The 13,618-nt window shown below is 37.5% G+C and overlaps 1 protein-coding gene across 4 annotated transcripts in view; it reads right to left on the reverse strand.

The window, feature by feature from the left end:
• Window positions 1-13,618, reverse strand: part of MIB1 (MIB E3 ubiquitin protein ligase 1) — an 81,549-nt gene that overhangs the window by 18,792 nt on the left and 49,139 nt on the right. For 3 of the 4 annotated variants that reach the window (XM_064655440.1, XM_064655430.1, XM_064655458.1), the window contains 3 exons: window positions 7,707-7,839; window positions 7,239-7,325; window positions 4,312-4,473 (listed from right to left, as the gene is read on the reverse strand). In XM_064655440.1, coding sequence (XP_064511510.1) covers window positions 4,312-4,473; window positions 7,239-7,325; window positions 7,707-7,839 — 382 coding nt within the window. The remainder of the gene's footprint in view (window positions 1-4,311; window positions 4,474-7,238; window positions 7,326-7,706; window positions 7,840-13,618) is intronic. The other variant, XM_064655448.1, reaches the window with a different exon arrangement.

The raw sequence follows: 13,618 nt of genomic DNA on the forward strand, positions 1-13,618 counted from the left end.
AGGATTCACCCGCCCCAGAGCATTCTGGGCCTGCTCCCAACATCTTTTTGTATTAAAGCTTGATTAGATAAAATTCATTAAGTATAATGCAGACTACACAAAAAATCAGAACTGCTGGCACCACTAAGAATTCCTCAGCAAACTACACCACCCTACATTCAAAGGAACAGCTTTGGCATAGCTCGGACAGCTCCAATTCTGGGAGCTTTAAATGCTGAAATCTGGAATTATAAAGGCTTCAATGCTAGGATAGAGGCAGGATTTTGTATGCACTTCTTTCCCATTATTTAAGTGCCCAACTGACTGATGTACACTTTTTGACACCATTTTTCATTTTGTACAATCTATCCCTGTAGCTGGTCTTCTAAAAGCCCCCCTAAATTTAAGTCATTTTGGCTGGATTAACAACCATTTAGTATTTAGAGGACTAGAAGTGCTATTTTAGACGGAACAGCATACAGGAATAAACTTAAAATACCAGATACCTGTCACTCCAGCCCCAACAGCTGCATATCTTGAAGTCTGAACTATGAAGAAAACAGTTTTCAAAACCCCTCTAGTTATTTATCCCATCCTTCAGAGGTAACTCGTGAAGAAAAAGCATTGGTTTGGGTTAATTTCTTGCAGCATGTGAAGACTGTATGAGAAGTCTTTACCCTGCCTTGATAATTGCAAAGTTATCCTTCTCATCATACAGTCGCCCAGTTTCCTAGGGAAGCAATTTATGTTTATTCCTTTTAGTTAAAGAGTTCTTACCCCTAACTAAAACTCTTATATCAATACGTATCACTGAGGTGCTACAAGACTCTTGAAGGTCACTTTATGAATTCCCAGATGCTCATCCTGCATTCTTCCTTGTGATTAGGTAAGAACAGTACAGCTAGAAAGACTTCACACCAGGAAAATCAATAAGTTATGGAGACGCATTGCTTTGCTGTGTTCAGATCACAGAAAATTTTTGTTTATAAATTCAGACCATTTTTATGCACTTCAATTACAGCACTGGCTGAAGTGAAGAGATTTTATCTAGCTTCACTCCAGGTACTCTGAACCATGTCAATAATTCAGCCAAGGCAGCACAACACCCAGTGAAAGTGATTTGCTCCGAGGTTGGCAGAGTAGTCATCACGGAACAGCAATCAACATTAGTCTAGAAAACCTTGGGTCCTAAAATGCCTCTGCATGCCATACTATTTGAAAACACCAAGACAATATTGCATCCCATGACACTTTTCAGGAACCTACAACTTTTCACGGACGCAAAATGAGAACAACACAAAACAAATCCACGGACAAAAAAATGAGCCTCATTATGTCTTAGTGCACAGTACAGCAGCAGAAAGCCTCCTCTGGAAGGGTCCAGCCCTGAAATGCATCAACAGAGGCCAATTCCAGCCAATTTACCTGTGAGGGAGAAGTCTCTGTGTAATCCAACAAATGTCATAAATATCGTCTAAGTAATTGCAGTTACTGAGCTACCTTTGAAGCTGTAAACACCTTCCATTAGAGTTTTTTTGTTTTAAGTTAGGATTTAGGCAGTGGCATCATGCAAAAGCATTTTAAAAGTCTGAAAGACATCTGTATTAAAATAAATTACATTAAATGCACCTGGGAATAATACATTTATTTAGGATAAAAAGTACCCTAGACCAAGGAACACTGCACCTGTAATAAAGAACTCAAATGACTTTTTTTGTAGTGGTGGGGACTTAACATAGAATATCCTGAGTTGGAGGAGATCCACAAGGATCATGGAAGTACAATTCCTGGCCCTGCACAAGACAACCCCAAGAATTACACCATGAGCCTGAGAGCATTGTTCAAACACTTCTTGAACTCTGGTAGGCTTGGTGCTGTGACTACTTCCCTGGGGAGCTTGTTCCAACAGAAGGAACTCTAAAAAAAAATAAATCAATGTTGAAGATTTCGTTCCATATATTTCCACTTACAAAGTAAGTTCATGATGCCAGTAAAAAATATTGGTTTGTATTTTAAATAGTGGTCAAGATAAAAAGTAAAAAATTGTAGAATTTCAATGAAGCTGCTGTTCGATCAACTTTATCAAATACAAAAAAACCCTAAAATCCTGCAAGTGAAATTTTTCTTTCTCATTTTTTTCAACTGAAACTAAAATAGAATGATTATTTGTTGAAGTACTATACTACAAAGAAGCACCTTACAGGTCTTAATAGGTTGGAATCTTCAAGACAGCAGTCCAAAGTTAATTAGAATTTAGCCAAGCAAAAATGAGGTCAAAAGAACTACATATTTACATAGGTGATTTGCTATCACATAGACTAACGAAATCTGACATGTTTCCCAACCCTTAAAGGAATTAATAAAGAATAATAAAAAAACCTCCCATAACAAACCTTCAATTTACCATATTTACAAAAAGAAAACCTTACAGGTTCCCAGAATAAAATATTATTCCCATTTATCCTTTATTATCCATCACCTGTATTTGCAATTCCACAGAAGACAAATTACTAATGTGTTTTTGGATGGCTTTAGAAGTCCAGGTGCCTGCATACATTTGCACAGCTTAGATCCTGTCTTTGACACACAATTTTGGGCCAAAGGTGGTTTACTATTTAAAACTGTTTACTGGTCAAATCTAGTTTACAGAATTTTTACAATACCTTTATTTAAATAAAGATAAATAGGTCTAGGTACTGTTCTCATTTACTATTTTTCACAAGACATTTTCAAGATAGTTTGACCATCTTAAAGAGTTTACAGGTATATTTTACCCAGGCTTTACTCCATCTTTCATATTTCAGTGACATGTTGCCACATAAAATAATCAAGTTTTCACCTCTTCTCTGAGGGCATATATCTTCTCTATGTCACTTAAACCTCACAAATTTTTTAGTTAAGGGAAAAATTTTCTCTGCAGCTAAACAAGTGCAAAAAAACGACCAACAGTTTGATCAAGCCAATATAGGAGATAGTGGCTAATCATGATTTTTTAAAAAACATTAAAACATTTTTAGGTGATCAGAGATACAATCAAGAGGGGATTTTTTTTCTCTGTTTCTTGTGGTATCTTTCCCGTCCCTTTTTTCTTATTACTTTAATAGAAATAAAAAACCCACCTTTGGTTTAAACCAAAGATAATTCTCAAGTGAAACTAGAAAAAGAACTTGATTCTCTAAAACATAAAATTCCCCCTCCAAGGTGATGTTTAAAGACATGATGGGAAAAAAACCCCACTTCTCGTTAACACAACAACTCTATTTTCATTGTGGATGCCACTAATGAGACTGGGCAACAGAGAAACCAGTTTATGAAATGCTGAATCTGAAAAAAAATTATTCATCTCCCATTCGTTCCTTTCACAATTAAATTCATACACACAAAGTATTCTGGGCACCTTTCATAGAGTCCATAGATCATGGAAACAACTGAGCTGTAATTGCTCTCCTCCTCTCGCTTAAAAGGGCACAAGCGTATTCTTACAAATGCCAGTCATTTTACATTTCTTTCAAAGCTTATTCCAGTGTATTTCAGTGAGATTAAGTAATCAGTTTGAAGAACATTTGTCGTACTGGGAAATTATTATTTTGAACAAAGGCTTTTTAATAAACTCGGTGCATCTGTATTTTCTTAATGAAATGCAAAAACATCACCGTCAGCTAAAATTAGAAAAAATGTTATGAAACTGGTAACTAACGATTCAGCAAATCTGACCTGCCGTTATGTTGTGCACCTTTAATATCTACAGAAAAAAATTCTTGTTTTTCTCAATTCAAATTGCTCCAGAATTTTATTTCTCCTTTGCCTCTCAGGTAAACCACAAACTTCACCTTTACATATAGGGTTCACATAGCTTTTTGGGTGTGTCAAAAAGATATATAAAAACAAACATACAAAATTAAGAAGGCCTTGTTCTAACAGAATATACTTTCAGAAAGTTATAGAAGCAAGTAAACAATTAAGGCTATAAAGACATGCAAGACACTGAATCACAGAAAATTATTTCAGTCTTATTCTGTACTGTAACACTGTTTATTTCTCTTTCCTAAAAAGCTACTTTTGATTTTGGCAGCTATACATGTTCACTATGGAAGAGAGATTTGTAGAAATATTTTTGAAATAAATAACCCTGTTTTTCTGTAACAAAAATAATGACTACATGTGAAAAGCCACATATAACAATGTGATTTCTGCCTACACTGCAGTTTAAAGCAGAATGTCTATGTAAACTCATATTGCCAAATACAGTTCAACAGTACAGAACTAGACAAACGAGACAAAGAGACAAATATACAGAAAAAAAAAAGGAATAAATAAATGTGTTTTATTTACTGTGTTCTTTGATGGCTCCCAAGCAGTATCTACCTTGCCCACATCTTGCATGTCTTGGAGTTGGCGGAGCTGTGACAGGGTATGGTGTCTCAGGGCTTCATGCAGGGGAGTATCCCCATCTTTATCCTGAATATCCAGCTTAGCACCTGCACGGACCAAGAGCTGAAACGAGAGAGAACCCAAATTAAAACAAAAACAGCCAATTTATTCCTTTTAAAACTAATTTCAGGAAACTATGGCTTAGGATGCTCTAGGAGGTCCAAAAGGGTTACTTTTTTATCTTGCTACAATTCATAGTTGAGTTTATTTAAATTTATTTCTCATACCTGAAGCTCAGCCCTCAACTGAAGCATTTATCTGTTCCCAATATCAAGCTGATTTCAGCAGAAGCCTAAGGTTTGCCTACACTGAGTGCTACAAAAGGCATAATTTTAAAGGACTCTTTCCACTAAGACTTTAATTCTTTCAACAAGGTCTACAATGTAACATATTACAGCAATATATCAGAAACAAAACTAGTGGGCAATACTGTAGACATGTATATACTCTTTACTATTAAGTAAATCAAAAATCACCACTCTCACACCATGCTAAACTTTACAACTTAATTTACAGTGTTCTCCCATTAGCAATGTAGTTAGGCATGTACTTAGGTTTACCCTGATTCAGCAGGAGACATAAAAACCAATGACACTCTTAAAAACTATCTCAGAACACTTTGAAAAGTAATGAACTGTAAGACTTGTCTCTAAGGCTAATTTTAGACACACATTCCTGGTCACATGACACAAAAGCAAGCATAAGGCTGCACAGGCCCTCCTATTCCTAATGCCTTTGAATACAGCCTTTCCATAATTCAATGCACCAGGACTTTCTTAAATATGCTGTAAAACAATACAAATCAACACACACTGACAAATAAATAACAACTGGCCCTAAAAATTAAACCCCATCACTATTCCTATTCAGAAACCTGCAGATAGCAGCTGAGCTTTTAACTTTAGTTTTGAGCTTGTGATACTCTGCAAAACTGGGATTAGCAGTAGAGACAAAAGGCATAGTCTAGAAACAGGAATACATGAAGGGGATCTCCCTCTTTGGAACCCGCATCCTTGCAAGGATCTCAGAACCAAAGAATCTCAGACTATAGAACAGGCTAAAAGGAAAATAGCTTAAAAAGAATTCAGAGCCTCATTTTCCAGGAAGCATATGCCTGCAATTATTTGCAGTTTACCATTTTCCCCAACCTTTTCCTCTACAAGTGAAACCAAGAAAACCAGCTAATATTTGAAACAGTCTCCTTCCAACTTTTTACACTCTCCAAATGGATTTACTCTGTCCCAATTTCTTTATCATATTCATATCTTATGTCTGCCAGTAGTTCTTTACTGCTTAGTTTCTTCTAGAAGAAATTCTGTAAATGAGCTCTTTTCAGAGCAACCTGGAATCCTTGACTACCATTGAAATTCAAAGTCTTTATAGAAGTTAAAAAAAAACAAACAAACTTAAAAAAATTTAAAAAAAGACAAACCACTACCCTTTGTCATGGTAGCAGGGCTTTTAAAAGAACCCCGCTACCTTTGACCACTATTCCACAGATGCCTGAGGGTACAAACCCAGCCCTGGAAGGTATCCAATAGGAATTAATTTTGAAATATGGAGCCAACATGTTCTTTGCCAGGCTGCACGAGCTATTTTAGGACTTCTCAGAGTTAATCCAGATCTGAAGTACGGATAGTCTACAGGGTCATTCACTTAAAAATTCTCAGATATAAGCATGTAAGTCTAACACACATGCTAGTTCTACATGCCTATCTTCCTGCTCATGTGTTACATTAATATTGTATTCCCAGGTACCACGTCACTTTCAGAGGGGCACAAGAGTTCACCAAATCCAGCTGCCAAATAACTTGCAAGACGCAAGTGACACTGACTCTAGGAAACCATTCTTTTGGTAGCAAGCGGTTCCAGATATAGGGCCGTATCACATGTTTCACTGTAATGGGATCACACCCATCAGCCCTTGGAGAGGGAGAAACCTTACAGCAGAGAGAAAATGCTAAACAGAACTGCAGATACAGCTCAATTCTCTGTAGGCCTGAATAACAAACAGTTTTTCATATAAGGTGACTCTCTCTGCAAAGACAGAAAAATTACACAAGGGCCAAGGCAAGGTTGATGTACCCATTCATAGAGAACATCTCCTACAGCAGTGAGTGCTCTCTCTGAGCCTCAAAAGCCCACATTAACAAGGCAAGCAGTGAGCCACACAGGTTCTTGCATGGACAGGGCACACAGGCCAGAAAAGGGCAAGCTGTGCCGGACTCCCATTTCCTGTGCCAGTAACAAAGTTAAGTATAAATTTTTGCAACCATGCAGGCAAAAGAACAAGGATAGCATTCCTTTCTCCAATAAGGTACCACTGTTACTGCTCATGGCTCTCCCAAGCTAAGAATAAGGGAATGTTCTTACACAGAAAAGTAGTTAAGGTCATAAAAAGATTTTTTCCTTAGCTACCACTTGCAGAAACTCTGAGCAAGAATAATTACACACGCACCAAGAGGCATATCAAAAATGCTATTTGAAGGTCCCATTACAGCACCACAGAATCAGACAAGTAACAGCAGAACACATTCTATCTTTTTCAACAAGGAGGGGTGCTGGAACTGGCAACTGCACAGAGGAAACCATAATGCACATGTACAAAAATTTAGCATTCTTGAAATGTCATTCATATTGCTGACTGACCTTCTGTGGAAGTTGGCAGGTTTCTGAATTAAACAAAATGCATCACACAAACATGCAACAGCTACATACTGTCAAACAATTTTTTAAATGTTCATGAAGTATCCATGTCTTGACAGCTGCTGCCATTGGCTTTAGTCAAGTCCCATTAACCATATGGCTTATTGCAAAAAGATACTTACCCTAACAATCTGTGTATGCTGTCGTTCAACGGCAAGGTGCAGAGCAGTTTGCTGATTAACATTCTGGATATCCAGGTTAGCATTGCCCTGAAAGATATTTAAAGCATTAGGATGTTATCATCCCAGCAATTCATCTACAGACAAGGCAGGCCATTAGGGCACTGAATATGACCCTGAATATGATTCCCGGTTAGAGGATTTGAGAACAGAAGTGATTAAATACTTTAATTATTCACTGTACAGATGTTAATCTGTTGAATGAAATGAGGTATCAAGTTTTTCAGTCCCTCTGCACCATTAGGCCATTGTAACGATCTCAAAGGCAAGTTTGACCTTTACAGCTCGACACGTCCTTCCCTGCTCCACTGGTTCTGCATTGCAACTGCAGGTGTAAAGCAGCAAACTATTTTCACATCAGATGGTTAACCAAAGCTTGACATTTAAATCCTCCTGAGAAAAGAGTCCTACCTGATGCACCAAAAGTTCAGCCACTTCCACATGATTATTGAGAGCTGCCAGATGCAAGGCAGTGTAACCATCATCTTTTTTCTCATCAACAATCCATGGTCGTGGTAACTTGGACAACAGTACACGCATGGCACTGAAATAAACATGCAGAGGTGGCATAAACACACTTATAACGTACAGTGAACAACAACAGTTGAACAACATTAATTCTCAGAACCATGTAGAAGTCACTAAAATAACTTTAGTATTTTTTCAGAGAAAGTGGGTGAAAAGCTGTATCAACAGTTCCAAAGCACAATAATTTCATGCTCACTTCCTTCTAATTAAAGCACACAAACAAACCAAACAAACAGCGTGAGAATCAGGTTTGCTTTCCAGAAGGATGTTATCTAGCTATAAAGATTATCTTAAAAAAGTATTCCAACAAATTCTGACAAAATAATCTCTCTCAAAATCCTTATAGCATCCTTTACTTAAGTAATTATTGACCAAGTTCCACTACATTAGATTTCTTTAAAATCATCACTTTATAAACTGATGCCATGGGCTGTAACAGTTAAAACTCAGTTTCTGAGGAAAAAAAATGTAGTAAGATCTCTTAAGCACAGACAAAATAAATGCTGAAACTATAAAGTAAGTACTAGCGCAATATTTTCCTAACAGATAATGGCTGAGTATAACACCCCATGGCAGTGCCTAGTGGTCAGGGGTAGGGTGAGGTTAAGCAATTCGATTAATACAGACTAAAATCCATGAAGTCCGAAGACTGAAGTGTTAAGGGTATTAACAACACAATGCTAGATAAACAAATTGCTCAATCTTATATTCTCTCAGAAATACAGTTTTCTTAAGCTTACGTGTCTTCACTGAGCTTTTGGAATAGGTAAGCAACCAAATTTAAATCCCTTATTGTCTTATTGTTATAAACAGCATGTGCAGCTCCCTTATGACAGTTCCTCAAACACAAACAGAAAACTAGAAACTGCTATAATCTTGTGCCAAGAAACCTCTTCTGTCATCTGATTTTTCCCTACTGTTGAAGCTACATGCTCTCTACAGAAGAAATGGAGCTTCTTCACAAAATTAAAACTTTTAAAATCCAAGTAATTCAAGTGGAACCACTCGGTCACACAATGGCTTTCAAGGAAGATAATATAAGTGAATTAAACAGTTCTTCATTAGCAATCTGATATTGGAAACATGGGATTTCGATAAGCCTCAGAAATAGCCTCATAAAATGAGTCTCTCAGCTTTTACTAAAACATATTCTCAACAGGTAGGAATGACTGCTCTGTCAAGTAGTAACTGAGCTCCTAATTCATTGCAATAATCTGTCACCTTGAACATCCACACTGCATAAGTGCTTTCAATCCTAAACTCTCTTTTAGAGCAAGCCGATGAGTTTCCTATAAAACAAGCTAATAGCTATGGTTCTAGGGACAGCTCACCCTAATGAGCCCTCCTGGAAAGCAAAAGAGTCCATGAGGTAGACTTCTGTACCAGTAAGAAAGTGCACTCCTTCGAGTGCATTGCTCGGATGCTATCCTAACAGATCCTGACTTATTAAGCATAAGCACATTCTCCTGCTACTGCACTGAGTATGCAACATAAACCCTCAGTTTCCCATTTAATACACCATCCTGGCAGCTGCAGCGTAAGTGACACGCCTTTTTTCCTCAGAATTAGAATGTTCGAAGGAGCCCCAACTAACCAACTCCATCTTCAGGCCACAGGATCACATAGGCCCACAGGAGACCATGACCAACCGATATGTGAGGAATTCATAACCAGGCTGTTCAGGAGGTTTTGCCCTCCTCAGAGCAGATGGAAACCATTCTCAATCTCTTAGGATTTTTGTTTTCCTGGCAGAACTAAGCTTCTCACTTCCTCACAGTCCAAATTACTTATAACACAGCAAAATAAGACAACAACACTTCACAGATTGTATGTTGCTCACTGTGAAACATTGCTCAGCTTCTATTCATAACGCCTTCTACAGCTCTCTCACGTGCTAGGAAAAAACCCCACTAGACTATTTGAGGGAAAAAAACAAATACTGGCAATATTAATTCTTTGAGAGATTCACTTATGCAAGAATTTCCAAAATTAAGGATATAATTTAGTGAAGCACAAGTTACCAAAGCTTCACGAGATGTGGCAAAATAGAAAAATATTAGTTGCACTAATAAACGTAATTTATTTTGTAATGAAATGATGCAGTATTTTCAAACCTAGGATATAAATCTGCATGTTCAGCTGCCCTAGGGAGCGAGTAAGTCTGAAGCACTGTGGTTCACTTCGTATCTGGACTGTACCTGGGCACACCACCACACCAGCTCTTCAGAGTGCTGTGCTGATACAGAGTACACGGTACCAGCAGCACAACGTGTCTTTCTACAGTGGCTTCCTACAGGACATCATGTCAGGTAAGCTCTTTATCTTCACCTGTCAGGCTCAGTGTTTCTACAGACACCATAGATCTCTAAAGTACCCACTGTGGATCAACTAAAAAAACACAATAAAAAAATACCTGACAGAATAAAAAAACTGTCAGAAGCAGTATGACCACTGTGAGTGACCAGGAAAAAAATGGGGCAACAATAACCTAAGAAAAAGCCCAAGGTCAAGAAATTTTTCTTACAACTGCAACTACAACTTGAAGAATGCTAAGGGAAGGCATCAACAATTACATCTAATTACAGCCAGCTTCTCTCTAAAGTAGCTCTCTAGTCACTAAACAAGGAACTGTTCCAACCAACTCAGATGATATTTTATATCCTTTTCTTCTGTAAGGAAATAAGAAAATTGCCAAATCCAGAGCTAAATGAAATAAAATTTAAAGTATATTCACACACATTAACAGGTGCCTCAAGAAATGAATATATTTCAGAAACATTACTGACATTTCTTTAACACCTCTCATCTTGGAAAGAAAAATAAGAAACTAATTGACTCAATATTTTGTATGCTACGAAAAAATCACTCATCCTAGTATTTGCATAACTGCTAGCCTTACCAGATCCTCTTTCAAATATTTTCCTATTTAGTTTGCTGTCTACACCAGGAAAATTTTCATCTTAAGTTTGACTGAAAAATATTTGGGGGTATCTTGCTTTCATATAAATGAGATGCCTGCTACATTTTCGGTGCTTTTAAAATGAATTGGTCTTACTGGAAAAACAGAAGGACCATCAAAACAAACAAATGGCTTCTGTGTGGAATAGATTTTTATCTTATTTATCACAGCAAAGCATTAGAGGGCCAGCAACTACTCGGTTGTTTCTATCTATGCAAGAAAAGTCTACATATCTCTCTTCCAGGCCATGCTATATTACTGGACAGTAGGACAGAAGGACTGTTTCATGGAATGACACCTTAAAATTCTGCAAGACATTAATATGCTACAATAGCAAATTCTTTTTGATGCTCAGTGGCTGCACCCTCTTCTTCATTAGCTGAGAGGTAGTTTCTTTTAATTTTTGTAGGATTTTCTAGAGCTGCTGCCAAAATTTTGACAGTTAAGTGGCTACCATTCAGAGCAGCACTCACTGGAACAGGCATGCACTGTATCATAAAAGGTCCCATTAGCTGAATTAATGTTGCCAATTGCACAGTAATTCTTGATTCACTTTTTTCCATGAAGTATTAAAGAAGTTGGGTTGTACTGCTCTGCTTTTAAGATCACAACACAGATGTGGTCCTGAAAACTTGATTTCATATCATATACACTAAAACAGACCACAGGCTACTTTCACTGTAGCTGTACTGAAAAGATCACGAAATCAGCAAATCTAATGGTAGCCCTGAACATGAAAGCAGCTGAAGAAAACTTTTCAGACTATCATCTTCAATGCATTCAGCTGTCACAGATGACATGGCTGATTGAGCAGCTGCAAAGATTATTGGTAAAACGGTTAAAACTCTTATTGAAACATTGAAATTATGCTATTTATATACTATTACTAAAGCATCCCTAATGAAAAAAACTTTGTAACAGGTAAGTTATGGTATTTGTTGTTCTGCAGTATTTTCAGCTTAGTAGGAAACTGATAAAGATTGTTGGGGGTACAGTGACTTATACAGCCCAACATAATTCATCCCCATAAAATGACTGTCCAGGCTTTAATAGTTATAAGTGATTTGGTAGAAGGAACACCCATTAATACAGTGCTAGATTTAATTTGAGATGTAGAAGAATAACAGCAAATGCTGCTGTTGCATGCATCTTTAATTTGACCTTGCTATCCAAGTAATACTTTTTTTTTCTTTTTAAATTCATGTTTTTAGAGAGTTGGGAACCACGGTTTAACACAGAATAGTTGAGGTTGGAAGAGACCTTAAAGATCATTTCATTCCAACTCTTGCCATGGAAATTCAACAGCATAAATTGTATATTTGCAACAAAAAATGCATCACAGATCTGAACAGTACCCTAATTCATTTTTAGCTGCACAGAGCACTTGTTTTAACACCAGTTACCAACATTAGTTATACAAAAAGAAAAAATCATTGTTATGATGAAGCTAGCATATGGTATATTATTCATTATCAACCTACATATAAATTTTTTATGCAGTATTTTACTCAGAATTTTTACAGATGCTCATCAGCATTACCTGAGAATGTGACACACAATAACAGATTTATTTGGAAAAATCTACAAGATGAAAGTACTTGTAAGCAAGATGAAACTAGCACCTCATGGTATAAAAATGATTCTACATTTAGCAGTCTTAACTGCAAAGGCACCCTTCCACCCTGCTTAAAAAAATACATGAAGAAAAACTAGAGAAGATTCTCTGCTACCAACTGCAATTTGACTGCAGAATTATGTAAATACGGAAGGTTGAGGGTTTGTTGGATGGTGGTGTGGTGGGTTTGTTTGTTTGGCCTTTTGGGGTCTGTTGGGTATTTCATAAGAACAGATCTTAGGGGTAAAAAATTAGAAAGGCTACTTCACAGACACACCACTCTCTAGTGAGTGAAACAACCTGCCAGACTCTTGATTTGGCAAGTTTGCTTTCAGGCAGATCAATGAGATAATTCAACTTACCCTGCAACTTCATGATCACTAGAAGCAATATGAGTAAGGAAATGACGAAGCTAGAGTTGCGGGGAGGGCAGACAGTCCTTTCCAGAAGCAAAGTCTTAGATCAGCATAAATTCATCAGTAATCATATCACCAGGGGTTGTAATGATTCACTGCACTTTCTACTACAGGTTTCTCTACTTCCCTGCCATTCTCCTCCCCCAAGTCAGGCCTCCACTGTTTCAGTGTGATAAGGTTTCATAATATATTTTACAGTAATGCTGGCTTGAAGTATTCCCCACACACATACACCACCCTTCACCCCCACATACTCCTCTCCACTGACTCCCAACCCTGGCAGAGCTAAAGCCTGTTCACCCACCTCCTGTTAGATCCTCAAACAGTTGAAGAAACAGATCAGATTTAAAGACAGCTTCTATGGCAAAGTTTTCTTTTAGGGCTACGTACTCTGATGTGTATTTTACAACACAACAGAAGCAAAACTACTTTTAACTAATCCCATTCTTGTCCTCTTACTACCATCTCTGCTCAGAAAACTCCCTCCAAAAGTGGTCCCAACACAGCATCTAAAAGGTCACCCCTTCCTGTTGGATTATTTCTCATACAGAATAGTACTCCAAGTCTGCTCACTGTGAAGCCAAAGAAATATTTGTACCAACATAGTGCAAGAAGTAACACAGGAGCAGGACAGTGCTATTTTTGGCAACGATACGACCGTAAGAGCACGTCAGCACACAACTTCAAGCCAAACCAGTTCCCTGATCTGGTTCACACCACACTCACTTTGCAGTACAGAGTGTTACACTGGAAGAAAGAAGGAAGTACCTATCTCTCAGGAATAAGTAACAAGGAATAGATTAAT

Source organism: Pseudopipra pipra, chromosome 1 (assembly GCF_036250125.1).
Source record: "Pseudopipra pipra isolate bDixPip1 chromosome 1, bDixPip1.hap1, whole genome shotgun sequence".
Classification (NCBI taxonomy): Eukaryota; Metazoa; Chordata; class Aves; order Passeriformes; family Pipridae; genus Pseudopipra; species Pseudopipra pipra.